Genomic DNA, 20,581 nt, shown 5'->3' with positions numbered 1-20,581 from the left:
CCTTGCGTTTGCAGCATCAGAGGTAAGCAGTTTTGTTTTGCTAATTAAATTATGTGCAAGTATATTAACAAAAACAAATTTTAATACATTTAGATGGCAGAAAATAAACAACGCACAGTCCAATCCATTTTTCCACTATTCTTAACTTTTGCGCACACTTTTTCCGCATTACAATCAATTATTGCATTTAATTTCACTCTATTATCTTTTAACATAGTTAATAATAATCGAATTTTTTCGTAAAATTTATATTGATTTTCCAAAAATACCAAAATTTCTATTAATAATTTATATTATTCATTTTTATTTCATTTTTTTTTTTAATAAATGAACAAATTTCACTATCAGCTGTCTAAATGCACAAGTCTGCCGTCTGTCACCATAAAATTGCAATGCGCATTAGCGTTGCTTAAGTCGCATTAATTTTGCTCGTATGTCAGGGCTATAAGAAGAGGATGCGTGAATTATGAAAACACCATTTTTTAAACATCATAAATTGAATAAAACAAATTCTTTGAAATCGCGAAGTTATCCTATGAATTTGAAGTTTATATGTGTACGAGAATGAGTTTTTTAGTTATCACATTCAAACTAATTTTGCTTTTTTCGATATCAACTACCTATGTACCCATATGCATAAATGGTAGTTACATGATTTTTTTAAATATATAGTGCATACGTATGGGTATTATACACTACATTTTACGAAAGTTTAGCATCTTGCGCATATTTTGGAAATATGTATTTCTTTTGTATAGTGTGTGTATAGTGATTTGCCATTTTTGCAGATTTTAATATACTTTTATATAAATGTAATATGCATGTATTTTTATGAATTTGTTTGTATTCGTATTCTTAGATATTTACAGTTGTATGTAAGTACATGACAAAATGTTCCGTGTGCATCTTATATTTACTTGTATGTATGTATGTATGTAGGATTGAGATCGTATCCCTGTGTTCTTATTCAGTAGTTTCCCGAACTTTGAAATTGCTGCATCGCCGCCGCCAGTGCGCTCGATGAGGGTGTCATTACTTGTGGTGAAGTCACAGCAGTGGACAAACTTGTCGCTGCTGTTACTGTTGTTGTGGTGGGTTGTGCTTTTGGTGTTGGTTTTATATCTTCGATTTGTATTAGCTGTTCAATAGGTATGAGAGATAGTTCGCCGCCTGGTTGCGGTATGGGAGGCAATTTAGCCAGAGCCTGTGGCAAAAAATGATTTCGTTTACATATGTACATATGTACGTACGAAGTATACTAAAAAATCATATTTCTTACTACAAATATATTACCTTAGCATGTTCAATGGCTATAGTTGCCGCCTTCTCGGCTTCACGTTGTCGCCGCTCTTTCAATTTCAGCGAAAATATACCAACAGATCGTGCGCTTTTTACAAGCTTTTGCTTTAAGCGTGATTTTTTTGCTGCAATCTCCGCTGCTATATGAGATATTAAATAATTTTGAATAAATTAGTATTAGTAAAAATATTTATTGTTCCATTTAATATAAACACATAAAACATAAAAAATGCCACTTAAAAGAAAAAGTAATTGTTTTTACAGAATATATAATAATATCTGATAAATACATAGGTAAAATTGGCATAAAGACTTAGTCCAATCGTACCAAGCATTATGTATTTTCTGAAATTTTCGAATGGTGGCGAGTTTTCTTATTATGAAGGTAATAAAATAATGGTGAAGATAACGAAATATAAAAGTTGAAGGCGGAGTATACTGAGATAAACTTTCATAAGGTGAAGTAACCATGGCAAAGACTCGAGAAACAGTGAGAAACATAATGCTCTCCAGCAATCAAGACATATGTATGTATACATATGTATCTTTCTTATGCAACACTCGAATGAGATTATAATTCTAATTTGTAAATGTCCTCTACTTTTAGGAAAAATAAAGAATTCATAAATTAAATTAAATAGTTTTCATATTTACATGTACTTTGAATAATCGAGTTCTAGTGAAGTTATTTATTTTTGCATTTGATTCTAGAATAGCCATTCCCTCAACAATCTGTCCAAGGGCTGTCAACTTGTAGGCATTAAAGAATAAGAAGTACACTACCTATCTGAATAAAAAAAAATGTAACACCTGAGGCTGCGCTTGGTGGGTACTCCCAGAAGTGGTCATTAGAGCTTCAGATAAGATTTTAATGATATCGAAGTTGCTTAGGATATGCTTGGCATTTCACTCGTGACTACTAGTCGAATGATGTACATTTGTCAAATTGATTTTGAGCGCATGCACATAAGTAAAAAGTCTGCTGTTTTTTTGTCCATTGCGCATAATTCTGTGTGAACCTCTTTGGAAACTGATGCTATCAATTTGTAGCATTTTCCCTACGTACTTACCTTTAGCTTCCTCGTCTGTGCTGCCGCTTTGTGTTGTGCTGCCTGTGCTCCCTTTCCCTGCGACTATCTCTGCTGTTGTTGGATTTTTGACATTGTCAGTAAGTTTTTTAAGTTGCATCGATGACGTCGACGTAGTTGAGATGCCACCAACACTAGGCCGCCCACCGTCTACTGTTCGCCCAAAAATGTTAACGGCTGTCCCGATGCCGCCAGCACTGCCAGAACTGCCACCACCAGCCGATGAAGATGATGAGGAGGCAGCTACTTGCTGTTGGGTTGGCGATTTTATGGCTACATTACTCCAGGATGGTGCTGGCTTTAAGATATCCGTTGTGTCTGTATTACTTTGTAACTCCTTTTGTGTGAATTTAATAAAAACAAACCCAAATTTTTTTATGTGCAACCAAGATATTTGAAAATTTTGAAAAGTTCATTTGTGTCAAGCATTTCGCATTTGTTTTTGTTTTACACAAAATTTTAAAGGTGTCCCAGGATATTTGAGTGCATTCAAATAGGTCATAATTGATAAGAAAATATATACGTTGATTAGTTTTGTGAATATTCAGAGTTCGGTTTGTGTGTTGTTAGCTAAATACATACATATGTACATAAATATTTGCAAACGAAATTTAAATTTACGCAAAATCTAACAATTAGTTTTCGAAAGTAAAATTAAATTTGTTTTTATAAAAAGCCTATTTGGTCTTATGCCTTTTGATTGAACGCATTTAAATAAAAATAGTATAAATAATAACATTGCGAAAACATTTTCATACACAATTGTAACGATAGAATGGTTTTGTCGATTTAATAGTAAAAGTTTCCCAAAGCTATTTGCATTACCCTTATACATATAAGCTTTTAAATATAAATTAGATTTTGTCAATTTAAGCACGTTACAAACATTCAACAAAAATACAAAATTGATATATTTAGCAAAACTTTGTTCGAAAATGTTTTAAAGCAAAAAAAAAGAATAAAGTAAAAACAGCTTAATTTGGAAGAATTTTTGCAAGTGCACTCGTAATTTTAATGATAGGTGATGTCTCAACTCCTTTCTATAAGTTTTTCGTTATCATAGCTTATGTTAAATATAATAATATTAAAGCAACGGGATGTTATACATAGTAACTAATCTTTAACTGCTTAACTTTATCATAATTACCATTTATAAAGCAATTATCTATCGGTAATAAACCATGTACTTTCTAACCAAATTTTTTTATCAAAAACAGGACTTATTGTTTTGAATTTTTAAATCATTGAAAAGTATATCATACAAAGCTATTAACAATTTATAAGCAATAAAAACTGTACTATCCTAACTTAATTCCATCTAGTTCCATAAATAGCAAGTGTATATATGTACAGTACAGTAGCTGGCAAAAGAAATTTGTTCAGTAACGACTGTCCTTCACCGTCACAGATATGAAAAGGTTTACCATAAATCAGTGTTATTTTATTAAATTTTGGAAAAAATTAGTAGTTTTAAGCGAAATCCTGGCACGGGGAGAAAGTACAACAACCAGGAGGTCATACTTCTGAATAATTTAAAGTACTTAAGCATGTCAAACCGATTTACAACCTAAACAGGCGTCTTAAGAGATTAAAATTATTGGATCTGGACAAAAAAAAACGATAAATTTTCATCTAATAAGTCCTGAATGGCGCATGAGAAAGTCTGAGATCATGTGTTTTTTCTTATTGAATATGTTTCCCAAAAATATTATTTTGGATTAAATATAGTTTTTGTACATTAATAACTATTGATTAGTCCAATGTGCTTTTGTTTTGCAAATGCAATACATGGTTTATGTGGAATTATTATTCATTTTATATTATTACGATTTGTCGTTAGGGTTTAATGATTAGAATGAGTTTTAAAAACTTTAAAACACTTAATTAAACATAATATACACAGAAAATCGATAAACTATAAATTTAAACATATGTTTTCTATCCTTCTAGTATTTGTGCACACGTTCTATTTATATTTGTAATGTAAATAATATTGTGTGGAATCAAAGTAAATGAAGAATATTATAAATCAAATTCCTTAAATGAGAAACTCCTAGTTGTTGCTTTTTTGATAACAGTTTTTAATGCGATTTTTGGACATACTACATACTTAGAACTGGCAACATTCCATTCTAGGTCTTCTGATAAGTATTTATATATAGTATATATATGTAAGTGATTACAATACAAAGAACTGCATATGTTCGTATAATAAATTTAAATGCGCTCACTACAAATACATTCAACATTTCATAACAATATTTCATTATTAACATCGACATTGAACACACAAAGAATGTATATACCACTAGTTAAAACTTCTTTCCCCTCTTCATACTAAACAGAAAACATATACGAGCATTCATATATATATTCCACAATTTTTTTTGCAATACACCATTGTACCTTGGCAATACAATCAATACTCCTATGCAAGTTTATATTATCGCTGACTTTCAAGCGGGACATCCACTCGGGTGCGTGTGCCTTAAGCATAAGCTTATCCTTTGTTAAGAAGTTAATTTATATTTCGCACATGAATTTAATAGTTGAGATAGTGGAGAAAGAAAAATAATGGATGTTCAAAAATGTTTGGTATTTACTTTATAAAAAACAATAATAAATTAAGCGGAAGCCGAAAAGCGAATGTACTACTGTGGGCAAAATATAGTAAGACTTTTAAATTTCGATTTCGCGCGAAAACCCATTCGTCGAAATATTTTTTTTCTGGGTTGGTATAACTGTTAGTAACATCAAATTAATAATTACTTTTTACTGTACGCTTGTCTTTCTAAAGTACATAAAGTGCATTCGGCGATTTTTACGATGGGTGGAATTATTCAACAAGAAGTTCCATTAAATTTTGTGTGCGGAATCAAATATCTGGTGCCGAAACGTTCAGAATGTTGGAAAAGGTCTTCGGTGATAATTGTTTGTCGCGAGCAAGTGTTTTTGATTGGTACAATTTATTCAAAGAGTGTCGAGAACGCGAACCACGTCGAGGATGACCATCAACATCAACTGATGATCAACACAGTCAGAGATCTTATTGGCATCATTTAAGTATAGGAAGGCTCAGTGAAAACCTGTTTGAAAGATCATTTGAGCCTAACAAAACTGAAGTTTTTTCGAAAACCAGCGTCGCGTTAATTTCTGTGAATCAATGCTTTCCGACTAGCAATATCGTGACAAAGGTGAACCGAAGTCGATAAAACCAAGTCAAAGGAGGTCAAAAATCAATGTTACTGTTTTCATCGATTATCGCGGTGTGATGCACTCCGAATTTCTTCCGACCAGTCAAAATTTCAATACGGAATACTATTTGAGTGTTATGCGAGGTTTACACCAAGCTATTCGTTAAAAGATGCCTTAATTATGGGCCGACAACTCTTGGGTTCTGCATACTGCATTGATTTTTCGAGAGCTTTTCCCCAAATTTTTAAACAATATCGTTCCGCAACCACCATATTCGGCTATTTTAGATCCATGTGACTTCTGGTTATTCCGCAAACTAAAACGACTGCGCCGGGGAAACCATTTTGAGACAATTGAAGACATTAAACGTGAATCGCTACGCACATTGAAGAAAAATTTACTTTAATAACTCTTTTGAGGTTTGGAAAAAATGTTGACGCAAGTGTATTGGGGCAAGTATAAGGGGATTACTTTGAAGGGGATGATATAGATTTTGAATAATAAATTAAGAATTTTAAAATTATGACTAAACTGTTACTATTTTTTGCTCATCGTAGTACATAAATATTAAAAAAAAAAAGTTATATTTGATAGCCTAAAGTAGTTTAAAGTGCTCATAATTCATAATATGATCTGACTTTTTGTATATCGTCACCTGAAATGCAAAATAACGTAACAACATTTTCGGAAATTTACAGTAACATGAACGGAACACGAAATAAAATGGAACATGAGTGAAAAATTTTAATATTGCTTAAAACTGGTTAATATATGAGTGCAAAACGTGAAAATGTTGAACATATGTAATATTCTGTATGTAATATGAAGTAGTGAATCGTAATCAATAAGACACTCAATTTCGAATTTTTTGATGATACGTTATTTTGCATTTCAGGTGACGATATGTACTTAATATAAAAATATACATGTGTACATAAGCAGGTACGGTTAAAATTATTAAAGTCTCCGAATAGGTGACATGTGCTTTAGAAAATGGTTTGATTTATCTTTGATCATTTAGAATCATCGGTAAAAAGAGAAGAATTTATTCTAAAATCTTCCTCGAATAATCTTCTTATACATACATATGTATATAAAAATGAATCGCAAAATGTGTTACTAAGCGCATAACTCAACAACGCCTAGACCAATTTTGCAAATTCTTTTTTTAAAATGTTCGTTGAGGTTCAAGGATGGTTTTTACGGCAAGAAAAATTCGAATAATTGCCGGAAAACCCCTAAAAAAACCTTTTCTTTTTCCAATACAAACGAATGAATGTTTGTTTGTTAATAACGCTAAGGAACGGCTGCGCCAATCTCGATGAAATTTTCAGAGGTTGTTCGCTGTGGATCAGGGAAGGTTTAAAAAAAAAAAATACCTTATACTTTTCATGAGGAATTTGTTAATTCCAAAAATTGACTTTTTTCCATACAAATTTTTTTTCAAATTTTGTTTGTTTTATTTTTCAATGTTTTGATTTGTAAATTATTTGAATCGTTTAATTTCGGTCGCTTGCTTTTTTATTCCGGCTATTCAAAAGAAAAATTATTGAAAATTATTCAATGAACACTTTACGTGTGTTTCACACAAAGTGATCAATTGCGAAGAGGTCGCCCTAATATCGGTCGGCGTTCTTTTTGCCATCAACGTGTGGCAGCCCAAGGCGAGACAAGGCAAGAAGTACTCCCAGGATGTGATGATATACGTGCGGAATTATGGATCGCGGTCAATCAGCAAGCGATCGTCACGATGTCACAGCACGACTTTTCAAACAACAGTTACGATGTTTGGATGGACTTTATCTTGGAGCAACGTATATGTGGTGCTGTTAGATGCTAGATGTATTCTGTTGAGTGGCAAAAGAGAGGTTTATCGCACGTACACATTCTTCTTTGGATGGTGGATGGTGGTTACACCAGATCAAATTGATGAACTCATTTCTGCGGAAATTCCTGATGCAGAGAAAAATCCAGTATTATGCGAAGTGATGAAAACCAATATGGTTCATGGACCTTGCGGACACCAAAATCCCACTTCGGTTTGTATGTATGTCTGACAATGAATGCACGAAACACTATCCACGTGCTTTTCTTTCGGAAACACAAACACAAATATCCACTCTATCGGCGTCGCTCACTAGACGACAATGGCATTCAATTTAGAAGAGTAAATATCGAAATTGACAACTCACGGATCGTACTATATTCACCATTAGACAATAATTCACAGTCAAAACTCATATCAATGTTGAATATTGCAGTTTGGTGTAATCAATAAAAACGTTTGTAATTACGTCACCAAAGGAAGCAACATGACGGTTATTGGCCTTGAACGAAATGAGATCAGGAAGTATCAAATAGGTCGATCGTAAGCTGCAATAAAGCGCTTTGTAGGATATTTACTTTTTTAATTCATGAACGTTTTCCGACTGTTGTGCGTCTCGCAATTCATTTGGAGAACGGTTAAAGAGTGTGTTTCTACAGCCAGTGAAACACCGCCAGCAACAAAATTAACATTTACGAGTTTTTGCTCAACTGTCGTCAGTGATCCGTTTGCGAGAACATTGCTCTATTCGGAAATGCCTTTATATTAGACATGGAATGCACCATCAAAGAAATGGTTACTCAGAAAGCAACGTCAATCAGAAGATAGACATCCAGGTGAGTTCTCAACTAATGCAGTAGGATGAATTTACACAATTCTACCTTCGGTTGCTATTGATTAATGTACGCGGTTCGACTTCATTTGAGTCATTGCGTAGTTTGAATGGTAGGGTGTGTGCAACTTTTTGAGAAGGCAATTACAATTGCTGCAACATGATAATAACTGGAATCAAACGATTGACTTTGCGATTGCTATTTCGAATGCAAATGAAGTTCGCACACTTTTCGTGATAATCATTTCGACATATCAGCCTTCAAATCCGCGTCTATTATGGGATACGAACAAAAATGACATTGCCGGAGACATTTTACATCATATTCGCTAAGAATTGGAAGGGGGAAAATTTTGATTTATACTTCCAGTGGTTTGATATCCATTCCACCTGCCGTTTGTCAATTCACTTCAACGAAAGATAAACTCATCACGAATGCTTATGCCAACATTGGCTAAATTATCGTAACTATGATTGCTTGGGAGTACGCTCAATTTAGCACTTAAACTGGAAGATTCAAAGTCAAATGCCGGGAGGTTTGCGCTCATACAAAACGATTGATCCTCTTGACAATGAAGACGAAGTCGTCAATTATCCTGTGGAATTTCTAAAATGTTTAGAGAGGCTTGGTATACCGCAACATTTTTCGCGTCTCAATGTTAGATCTGTCATTATTATGTTTCGCAATCTGCATGCGCCGAAACTGTGTAATGGAACCCGACTGATTGTAACGCAGCTATCGAAAACAAGGGGCCGAATGCTTGATTCTAAGAATTCCTTTGAGTTCCAACGATTTGCCATTTCAGTTCACAAGGATAGGCGCTAGAAGAGTGTGGCATAAATCTGGAAATGCCATGTTTTTCACACGACCAGTTATACACGGCGTGTTCACAAGTTGGAAAACTATCTTCTCGGTACATTAACGCACCGGAACTGAAAGCAAAAAATGTTGTTTATAAAGCTACCCAACATTGACAAAAAAATGTAGGAAAATCGCAAATAAATGATTTTTAACATAATTTTTGGGATGTAGGGCAGGTCGCCTCCAAGCTGGTGCATCCTGGGTAACGGTAAATGACCTGCGGCCTTTTAGACTGGTTTTTGAGAAACTTTTGTATGGGATTTGGTAGAACCCTGGGCTGGTGGTGGCGGCATTCTGACACCTGAGTATGATGAGGTGACACTCATCAGAAATGGCTGACGGGCTAATGTCGCAACCGCCCCCGTCCCGTTAAAACCCTGGCAGGCCTCAGAGTACGTTCCCCCCGTCGTCGTTAAGTTGGCGTGGTAGGTGTATGTTGAGATGATTCCTTCTTTGCGCTGGTCGGCTCTGAACGTATTGCTTCATAAGGGCATACGTTAACCCTCGCCTTGGCCTCGTCACTGAGATAACCTTGGGACCATAAAAGGCGACTACCTTTCCGGGGGACGGATAGCGGCTCTGAGTGGGAACAGTAACAACAACAACGACGGAAGAACGACGAAGGAAAGTGAAGGGCTGTCGAAATCGACACTTAGATCCAACCCAGGCGGGGCTGCTGCTCCCATGGCGACGAAACCGTCGCCGAACAATTGCAGCAACAAGACGAAGACTCCAGTAGGTGTCTCTTTAGGTAGCGGACTGGGGGTAGCCGGCGTAAACCCGCCGGCAAGAGAAGCAGCGAAGGGTGGATCCTTCATACGTGGCGGAATCGCCAGCAATAGCAGAGGAACCTCTGCTAGAGTTATGAAAGGATCCATGGGGGGTAGAAGCAAGGCAGCTTTAGCGAGAAAGCTGAAGTAAGACCGCCGATTGGCGGCCAAGATCGTGACAAGCATGTTGTTCAGGTTTCTGAGTACACTCGAGTGGACCAAGAAAGTGCTGAGCGAGGACGACAGGGTAGGACCGGAAGCTAAGAAGACAGAACCGGCGGTCAAGCGGCAGAGGTAGCACGTGGGACAAACCTCCCTTGGTAAGAAATCGCTTAAGGCGCTGGGGCTACAATACTCGGGGTGCTCGATCGCAGTAGGGTGGACGGTGCCATCTCTTATGATGAATGGAAGAAGGTAGCGGCGGCTATCTCGTCGGTCTTCCTGAGGGTGGTCAAGGAAAGCCCTAGGCCACCCCCAAAATGTGTGAGTGCCGGTTGGAGTGCACAAGCTCACAAGCTGTGCTGGCGAGAGATCGGCCATCTTGTATAAGAAGGCAGTCTCTCAGGTGGGGGAAGTTTGGAAGGGAGCCAGACTGGAGGCCGTTGCCAAAGAGGATCTTCCTCTTCGTCCTAGGGCTCGCGTGTGGCTGTCGGCCGAACCTTTCTCTGCGAGTGAGATTGAGGAAATCCACAAATATTGCAATCCCTCACTTCCAACGCAGGACTGGAAAGTGTTAAGGCTAGAGAAAACCGATGAAGCATATCGACAAACGCTGATAATGCTAAACACGGAATCCATCGGTCCTCTCAGTAAAACAAAGGGAGCCATTTGCTATGGTTTCGAGATGGTAGTGCTGAAAGTACTCCCATCGGATGCCAGAGCTGATGGCACCAAATTGCGGCGGCGGTGGATGTGACAAAGGGTGATGACGGTGAAACGACCGTGGAAATCGACCCGACAGAGGGCGCCGATGGTCAAATGACCGTGGAAATCGACCCGAATCTCTCGGATGTGGTGAGTACTCGTCGATCGGCGACTCCGTATTCAGCCTCGAACAACTGTTTGAGGAGGTACGGGTCGAACACGACTTGGGCGCTGAATTAGCGCTCCTGGAGGAAAGTCTGAAGGATGAAATTCCTCCAGATTAACCTCCAACATGCGAAGGCGGCCTCTGCCAATCTATTGCTCCGTCTGGAACAAGACGGAGCTGATGTCGTCCTGATCGAGGAACCGTGGCTGACTGGTAACGGGATCTCTGGATTGAGGACAAAGAACTATAGGCTCCTGACGGCCAATGATACAGGTAGGAACAGAGCCTGTATGCTGGTAAGGAATGAACTAACGGTATTTCTTTTACCTTATTTCAGCAACGCTGACGTAGTGACAGCGAAACTGGAGTGTGACACCGGAGATTTCTGGCTTATCTCCGCGTACATGCCACACGATGATGTGGTGGAGCCATCTTCCTTACTACTGAGGAGCACCTTAGCCGAAGTGCTTAAGGCTGGCACTGGCGTCATCATCGGTTCCGACGCTAACTCGCGACACCAAATCTGGGGTAGCTCGGATACTAATAATAGAGGTGAGTCGCTTTTTGATTTCATTATTAGCGAAAATCTTCGCATTTGTAACAGAGGAAACTCTCCTACCTTCGTCACCGCAGGTAGGGAGGATGTTCTCGACCTCACCCTAACCTCATAAGGGACTGCCCCGCTGATCTCGGACTGGAGGGTCCTCGACGATCATTCCTTTTCAGATCATAGGTACATCGAGTTTAGTTTAGTCGGAAAGGTCCGCCTAGGAAATCTTTCAGAAACCCTAGGAACACGGATTGGAGGAGTGGGCTGAAGTCTTGGCTCGAGGAAGCCATTGAAGCCAAGGACTTCGCTGTTGGGACCTTCCTTGATATTGAGGGAGCTTTCAACAATGTCCTGCCTGGGGCAGTGGTAACTGCTCTTGACGGTCTTGAGGTGGAATCGAACCTCAAGCACCTCATTCTCAGTCTTCTGTGCGACAGAGTGATCGAAACAGAATGGGACAGCGCGCGTGCGAGGCGAAGTGTGAGTAGGGGAACACCACAAGGTGGGGCTATCTCACCTCTTCTATGGATCCTAGTCGTTGACGAATTACTCAAAAAACCAGAAGATCGCGGCTGTCGGGTGATTGCCTATGCAGACGATGTAGCACTTATGGTCAAAAGAAAGTTCCTTAGCACCATGTACAAGTTGACGCAGGGATATCTCAGCGTTGTAACAAAGTGGGCGGTCGGTAGTGGACTCGCCATTAGTCCAAATAAAACAGAAATGGTTTTATTCAGCCAAAATTATAAAATCCCAGTGGCACCGCTGCCGCGGATGGGAGGTATTCGCCTGCAACCAGCGGATACAGTAAAATATTTAGGGCTCTAAGGCATCTATTGCCTTATACTGCTGTAGAGGAGCTATTGGCAAAAGATGAGGCCTCTCACCGAAAGTGGTCCTCTGGCTCTATGACACCATAGTCAAGCCCATCTTGTTCTATGGTGTCTTCATGTGGTGGAGGGTTTTAGCGAAGACCACACTGGCCAAGAAACTCGAAAGCGTTCAACGGGCTGCGCTAATTAGCATATGTGGTACATTAATATCCACCCCAACCATGGCACTTAATGCAATTTTGAACATAACGCCGGTGGACATTGCCGGTAGGTGTATAGCCGCGAAGGCGCCTATTAGACTCAGAGAATCTGGATTTCTAAAGGAACACGTATCTGAACATTCGGATATCCTCACAAACTTTGACTACATACCGAATCATCTGGATCATGGAGTCGCCATACCGAACTCTGGTGGCTCCTTCTCTGCCCATATACCGACGAGGGAGGTATGGGTGGGAAGAAGCCGTTGGAGGAGAGGGGCAGCAAGCTTCTTCACGGATGGGTCAAAGCTTGGGGGAAGGTTGGTGGAGGGGTGTACTGTCGGGAACTCTCTATCAACTCCTGTTTCAGACTTCCCGATTACTGTAGTGTATTCCAGGCTGAGGTCGCAGCCATCAAGTTAACAGCAGATTTGCTGCTACGGAGTGCATCCACCTTAAGAGAAGTGATCATTCACTCAGACAGTAGAGCGGCAATACTAGCGTTGAACTCATTCAAAGTGCGTTCAGGGTTGGTCGAAGAATGTCTAACGTCGCTATATCTAGCAGCTAGAGTTTTTAGGAATAGACTGGTTTGGGTGCCGGTCCACAGCGGAATCGCAGGTAATTGCAAAACAGATGAGTTAGCAAGGAAAGGCACCCTAGAATAATTATCGGTAGAATGGGAGCGGATTGGTGCTCCTGTATCTTCTTGTATCCTACTACTAGATAGCTGGGCCACGCGGATGCTAATCCAACGCTGGACCAGCATCGGTACTTGTGCGGTTGCAAAAGCCTTCTGGCCCAGGATAGATCGCAGGAGATCTAATGATCTCTTAGCCCTCAGTAAGGCTAACCTCTCATTATTAGTGGGACTCTTAACAGGCCACTGTCCTATTGGCTTACATGCGGTAGGAATGGGTATCTTACAAGATGCTGACTGCAGAAGCTGTTTGGAAGAGGATGAGGTAGAAACAAGCCAGCACTTCTTACTTGACTGTCCCGTGTTTGGGAGGTCAAGACTTAGACACTTGGAGGCGCATACCTTTGGACATCCCACCGAACTGGCGGGTGTTGAAGTTAAGCGCCTGTGTAACTATGCATTGGCTATAAAGCGCTTCGCCAATCTGTAAGTCCGAACACGGGAGTTCTCATTTTCAATGGCATCACAAAGGACTACATTATTAGTTTACGTGTGATCTTTGATCAGCCATCCAACCTAACCTTATCATCCGATTTCGTCCATTTTTGAGAAATTGTTTGTTGAAGATTTAATGGTTTAGGAAATACGCGAAGCCCACTTTTGCAAAATGTTTATCCCACAGGTTTCCCTTGCTAATGCGATTCCATGTACCAAATATCAGTTCTTTATCTTAGTGCTTAGTTAAGGCACTTTATGAACATGCTACATGCTATACAGTTTGCACAGACAGACGGACGGATTTCAACTCGTCTCGTCGTTCTGATCATTTATATATACTTATAGTACATCTTATATATAAAAATGAATCGCAAAATATGTTGCTAAGCGCATAACTCAACAACGCCTGGAAAAATTTGGCCAATTGTTTTTTTAAATGTTCGTTGAGGTTCAAAAATGGTTTTTACGGCGAGAAAAATTTGAATATTTGCCTAACCTCTAAAAACAGCCATTTTCTTTTTCCCATACAAACGAATGAATGTTTGTTTGTTAGTAGCGGCTGAACTAATTTTGATGAAATCGCTGTGGATCGAGGAAGGTTTAGAAATAAAAAGACCGTATGCTTTTTGTGAGGAAAAGTTGGAAAGTTGGGCAATTCCAAAAAGTAACTTTTTTCATACAAAATTTGTTCTTTTCAATTTTTTGGTTTTGTTTTTCAATTATTTGAATCGTTCAAATTAGTCGTTTGCGTTCTTTATTCCGAAGAGCCGTGCCACGAAGAGGTCGTGCTAATATCGGTCGGCGTTCTTTTTGCCATTGTCTTGATAATGAAGACAACGCCGTCAATTATCCAGTGAAATTTCTAAATTCTTTGGAGAGGCTTGGTATGCCACCGCATCATTTGCGCCTCAAAGTTTGATCTGTCGTTATTATGTTTCGCAATCTTCATGCGCCGAAACTGTGTACTGGAACCCGACTGATTGTGACTCATACAAGGGGGCAGAATGCATGATTTTACAAATTCCTTTGAGTTCTAATGATTTGCCATTTCAGTTCAAAAGTATTCCGTTTCCAGTAAAAATTGCATTTGAGATGACAATCAACAGGAATGCTATGTTTTTCAAACGGCCAGATGTAAGTGGCGTGCTCACGAGTTGGAAAGCCATCTTTTCTGTACACCGGAACAGAAACCAAAAAATGTTGTTTATCAAGCTGCGTTACATTGAAAAAAATGAAATGTTAAATTCAACCTTCTTTTCATTTCAAAACACATAATTTCACGCAGGACAACGGCTGCGGGGTCAGCTAGTAACCCAATATATCTATCTCGACTGAGATTAAAGTTTTGTCTTGTGCAATAATCCATTCCAAATTTCGTGATGATAATTTGTAAAAAAAGTTTTTCATTCATGAATTTGACCTTAATCAGTCGGTCTGTACTGCAGCTAAATTTATAAATGTCCGATGTGAACAATTTGTTTGCAGCGCTGCCTTGGATTATAATCTAAGCTGCATTTCGTGAATATATCATAGAAAAGTTTTCTAATCAATAACTTATTTTGAACGGTCAGCTCGTATGGAAGCTATATATTTAGTGGTTTCCGACAAATGAACAGGTTATTGGGGAGAAAAGGACGTGTGCAAAATGTTAGGTAGATGCCTTAAAACCGTAAGGACTAGTTCCAGTGTACTATACAGACGGACTCGTCTCATTTACATTTATATGGATATGCTTAATAGGGTATCCGACGTTTCCTTCTCGGTGTTATAAACTTTTTAGCTAACATAAACCCTGTTCAGAAAGGGTATTATTCAATACAAACACAAACTATGCCGCTCCCAAAGTTTTAAATTTTCTTGTGCCTATGTGTCATTGCCTTCTATTTTTTATTTAAGCTTTGGTGAACCATTGAATTACTATAACATCAATTTAACTTTTACGCTTACGACCTTTACGAAGGGTTTGTGGGCTAAGCTAATACTATTAACAATACATGAAGAAAATCAATAATTAAAAACTTATAGCTGTGTACTCTATTTCCGTAGGTGGGTTCATATATACATACATACATATGCAGGTTAAAAATATAATGGTGATATCTTACACTCATATTTATATGTGTGGCACTTTCTGCCGAGATTTTGCGCTGTTTATAAGGTGGTATCTCCGGTATTTTTGTGGGTTGATGCTGTAACATGGGTGGAGGTGTCGAAATAAGCGGATGTCTGGAGCGCTGCGGACTACTGCTCGCACTGCTACCAGTTTGATCAGCTGAGTCACTTGATTTTTTCCGGAAAGGCGGTATTTCTGGTATATGTATAGGCTGACGGATAGTATTTAATGCCAGAGTGCTTGCACTGCTTAAAGAAACTCTAAATAATTGGTAAAATCAAATACAGGAATACAGGAGCAGAAGCAAACGGAAGGCGGAAGTTTGGCGAGCAAAATTGGATGCAAAAACATGGTTATGAATTTAAAAACATTTAAAATAAAAAATGCAGAATAGAAAATTAAAGCAGAAAAAGTAAGAAAGAGAGAAAATTCACCATTAATGAAAGTTTTTAAAAATTAGGAATAAATAAGTATCTACATATATCCACCTATATATTAACATTAGAGCGGTTTAGTTTTTAGAATTACTTCTAAATCTATATTTTCCTTGCTACTCAGACTTTTATGTTCTGCCAAATATTGGCCCCAAAGCAATTTCCAATATTATTTATGCTAATATAACAAAAACATCTAAATTTTTGATAACCATTTTTTTCGAATTTCAGAATTAATGAACCGCTCTAATGTAAATTTGTCATGCTCCTTACATTAATGTTTAATTCACAAATTTACTGCATATGTGACTATAATCAAACGGAATTTAGTGCAATTTTCGGCTATGATTTGCTTTTATCATGCTAAAAATTTGTTGTGTGTTTTTAATCTGCCAATCTAGTTAGTGTAGTTATAAAGGTCAAATATAATATTATAAAATATAAATATTCATTCACACTAATATTAAATTTAAAGCTTATTGTTTTAAAATATATGCATCATCTGATTTGTGTTATATAATATCTTTTTAATGTTCCAGAAAAAAGATTTAGTGAAATTGACTTCAAACCGAGGGTGATTAAACTTGTGTTAGTGAAAAGTTTGGCGAAATTAAATTACTTTACTAACTTTTAAAAAGCCGGCCGATAGCTTCAAAGTCTATACTGGTTTTAGTTAATTGAAAATAAGCTTAAGGCCGCACACGTAAATTAGTTATGAATCTATGAATACATACAACTTTTTATCCATATGTATATATAAGTATGTATGTATACAATTTCTATAAATCCCAACTGTATTTGAAAGCAAGTATGATTTAATTGCACATTCAGTTTCTTATTACTATGATAAATTAAAAATTAAACTAAAAATAATGTTCAACAATAGCACAAGTTAATATCAAATGCACACCATTTAACATATCTACATTCGAAGATCTATGTGTAGATAAATGTATCACGGCTATGAATTTTTATGTGTTGACACTCAGATATTCATTCGCTTGCATTCTCTCATTACATACAGGACACAAAAAAATAAATTACCCTGAAAAAGCGTGCAATCTTTGATTAGCTTGAATTGAGCTTAAATTACGAATTGAATATCCATGAAATGGGGGTATTTCCGTTTTTTTCATTTTCAGCTTACAACTTTTACATGCGCTATATGAGGTCAACAATAACATGGTAATAAATATAACAATTTAAAAGATATATTACAAATATATTAATATACATAAATAATTTATTTATTATAATATTTAATAGTTAAGATTTGCAATTGAATTTACATGTATAAACTGTTTATATATGTATACAAGAAAAAATTGTTTATATGTAATAAAGTATAATGTGATACATGTATGTCTCCTAAATAGTATAAAACTCGATTGAAACAATATCATTTTTATTTTATGCAATTTGAAGAAATCAAAAATATATCATTAGTTTCTAGAATGTTTAAAGATAGTAGCAGCATTGGTTGTATATTTTCGTTGAAGCTTCTTGGAAAGTGTAAAGTCGGGTGCAGTCGAACTTTTTACCATAATCTCTCACAAAGTCTTGGAAACATTGGCGAATGATCGCAAAATATTACAAATGAACCGTTATTCGGAGAAATTGTAAATTGATTGCAATCAACGGAGAGATGGAAATAATTACTAATATGCTTAGGGAAACATAGTGATTTCATATATTTTTAACAAAAACCCACATTGTAAAGATACCTTAGATAATAGTTCACTTTATGTCATTGAAATTTTTTAAATATCAATTGGTATATTTAGCAATGTAATTGATATCCTTAAAGGAATGTTTCGGCTAGATCAAGGATTGCTTCAATTTCATTAATTTCTGTCCCAACAATACATTGTAGGCGAGGAAGCATGACTATAACAACAAAATGTTACATATACTCAGCGTTTGAAAAGTTACCCTACTCCCGTAGCATTTCATTTTGCTATTGCTACTACTCTCACTTTGACGAGAGCCGTAGCAGAGCCATAGCATAACAATGTAAAAGTATGTGCTCTGCTCTGCTGGGAGTTTTATTAGGTGTAGCAATTGTCAAAAATGAAGTGCTATGCTCTGTGTAGTCATAGCGGTGCAAAAGCAGAGCTAATTAAAAATTTCAAACAAGGTTATCGGCTGACTTTAGCCATAGCCATTGAGGATTTTCATATTCGATATACGAATGTACCACTTTCTAAGAATTTTGTAACCACGGTAGTGTCCGACCGAGTAGAGACCGTTCTTACTTTTTAAACACACCAAAAAATCACGTATGCCCAGATATGTTGCAGTTTAATACGTCAATAATAGAAGTTTAAGTGTATTTGAATAGTTATTTTAGTGGGCGTGGCACACATAATTCGAAATTTCCGTCATTTTAATAAACACACCTCTATACATGTCTTATTTTGTTTTGAGTGTTACTCACAAACATTATGTGAAAAGTAATAAAAGTTGAAAAGCGTTTGGGTGAAAATAACTTTAACAATTTTACTTTGTAGTAGAAGGTTATTAAAATTGTATTATTGAAAACTTATTTAAAAAGTGTCAAAATGTAAACTTTAAAGCAGAAGCTTTAAATAATTAAGAAATTTTTTTGATAAATAGACTAACCTGCCGTGTCCGTGCCCAGTCTCCTGAATTAAGCTCGTCACAGATGAACCACTGTTTGGTGGTGTTGATTCATGTAAAGGTCTTATCAATATAGTACTAGTCTGCAATATTAAAAGTAGTAGAAAATATGCGATTGCGATATACAGCTTTTGTACTTGTGAAGGGGGTGAGTCTGGCGAAGAATCACGATTCTCAAATATATTCACATCTGCTTCAATATTGCGTTGTAGGCCGAAATTGACTATTTCATCCATTTGCGGATAGTTTGAGCTTTGCCGCAATTGCTCTTGGTATAAAATATCCTCAGCGACTTGACTCTCCATTGATTGATCATTAGTGGTTGTGCCTTCTAAAATTAAGGCATCCTGGTCTGGCTGTGTGGAAGTAGTCGATGGAGGTGTCGGTGGTGTGGGTCGTGGTGAAGTTCCCTTACATTGCATCTCTCTGCGACAATGTTCGGCACGTGCGATTTCCGCTGCCAACCACGACGGCAATTCAGGTAGCAACCATGTGAGCGCAGAACGCAATCCTAACATAATGTGCTAAAATAATGACAGTTAGTAAAGTAATAATTAAAATAAATAATGTACTACAAGGAATAAAAAAGCTGGGTTTCGTAATACCTCTAAGGTAACAATCAAAATTATTGTTTGAGCAGTTGTTAGTCCAGGCCATAAACGTGAAACTTGTCCGGATAAGCCAATCAACGCACAGTTGACAATGACTGCAGCCAACGACAAAATACTAAACGCATTTTGCCAGGTACCAATATTAGCCACACGCTGACCGAATGGCCTTTGGTGAACGTGGGCCAATTTGAAGGCATCCGAACGTATCTCCATCAAGTTATTGACGAGCGCACATATACCGGCCAATGGAAAAGCAGCAGAGAAAAGTACTACATAACCCATCTGCACCAGCATCTCTAAATGATCGGAAAATGTCCCATCGTACTGTAATTGTCAATATTGTATCATACTGATTTTTTTAAATACCTAGGTTACCATTTATTTACCTTGTAAAGGGTACTTTCGATCTCTGCTTGTCCGATATTCCGTTTACATGCTGAAGCTGTAGTCCTTACCAATGGGTTATTGGAGTCATGTTTCGTAGGTGTTTGTTGTGGTGTTTCCACTTTCATTTTTCCAGTGGTAGTGGATGCTGTCGATGTGGTCGTTGAAACACCTGAATCCATTATGGTTCGGTTGATATCCTGTGTTGGGCTAAGCGCACCCCACATATTAAAGCTTAATTTAGCTAGTTTCCATTGTTCAATGAAGTAAGGTATTGCTGACTCTCGAAGGTTGCCAATTATTTGTCGTGAAATTAACAATCCGGCCAATTGCTATACAGAATAAGAGAGTAAATAATAAGTTAAAATATTGCTTTTTTTATATGTGCCTTATATCTTAGATTATAACGAAAGAACGAAAGCAATTACTCATCAAACTTAATTACTACTTTAGGAGCCTCCAAAAAGCACAAAGAAGTCTTGGGTACGAATGTCGGGGTTTCACAACCCTAGTATTGCAATTTTGCTACTCACAACTTTATCATAAAATTTGAAATTTTTGATGTTGTACTTACAGTAGAGGCCCGCTAATCCGGACATGGCCTAATCCGGATTCCACTGTAATCCGGACAGGGTTAAAAAACTCAAAATTTCTATTATGTCCCTTGTAATCCGGATCGACATTCTCTATCCGTATTCTCTAATCCGGATCACATGTTTATTATTCACTACATTCTTTTATGCTTTATTGGTTTAAGTTTTTTTTGTTTTTTTGGAA

The 20,581-nt window shown here is 37.4% G+C and overlaps 1 protein-coding gene across 5 annotated transcripts in view; it reads right to left on the bottom strand.

The window, feature by feature from the left end:
* Positions 1-356: 356 nt before the first annotated feature.
* LOC120767388 overlaps positions 357-20,581 on the bottom strand; it is a 62,950-nt gene continuing 42,725 nt past the window's right edge. For 2 of the 5 annotated variants that reach the window (XM_040093396.1, XM_040093397.1), the window contains 10 exons: positions 19,807-20,136; positions 19,415-19,744; positions 18,947-19,333; positions 18,792-18,892; positions 17,214-17,330; positions 15,728-15,995; positions 4,794-4,892; positions 2,370-2,724; positions 1,294-1,439; positions 357-1,204 (listed from right to left, as the gene is read on the bottom strand). In XM_040093396.1, the coding sequence (XP_039949330.1) occupies positions 968-1,204; positions 1,294-1,439; positions 2,370-2,724; positions 4,794-4,892; positions 15,728-15,995; positions 17,214-17,330; positions 18,792-18,892; positions 18,947-19,333; positions 19,415-19,744; positions 19,807-20,136 (2,370 nt within the window). In that variant the 3' untranslated portion in view covers positions 357-967. The remainder of the gene's footprint in view (positions 1,205-1,293; positions 1,440-2,369; positions 2,725-4,793; positions 4,893-15,727; positions 15,996-17,213; positions 17,331-18,791; positions 18,893-18,946; positions 19,334-19,414; positions 19,745-19,806; positions 20,137-20,581) is intronic. The other 3 variants (XM_040093398.1, XM_040093400.1, XM_040093399.1) reach the window with 2 other exon arrangements.

This window comes from Bactrocera tryoni, chromosome 2 (assembly GCF_016617805.1).
Source record: "Bactrocera tryoni isolate S06 chromosome 2, CSIRO_BtryS06_freeze2, whole genome shotgun sequence".
In the NCBI taxonomy this organism is placed as follows: Eukaryota; Metazoa; Arthropoda; class Insecta; order Diptera; family Tephritidae; genus Bactrocera; species Bactrocera tryoni.
The sequence above is the reverse complement of the archived record's forward strand: the minus strand, read 5'-3'. Positions and strand labels throughout refer to the sequence as shown.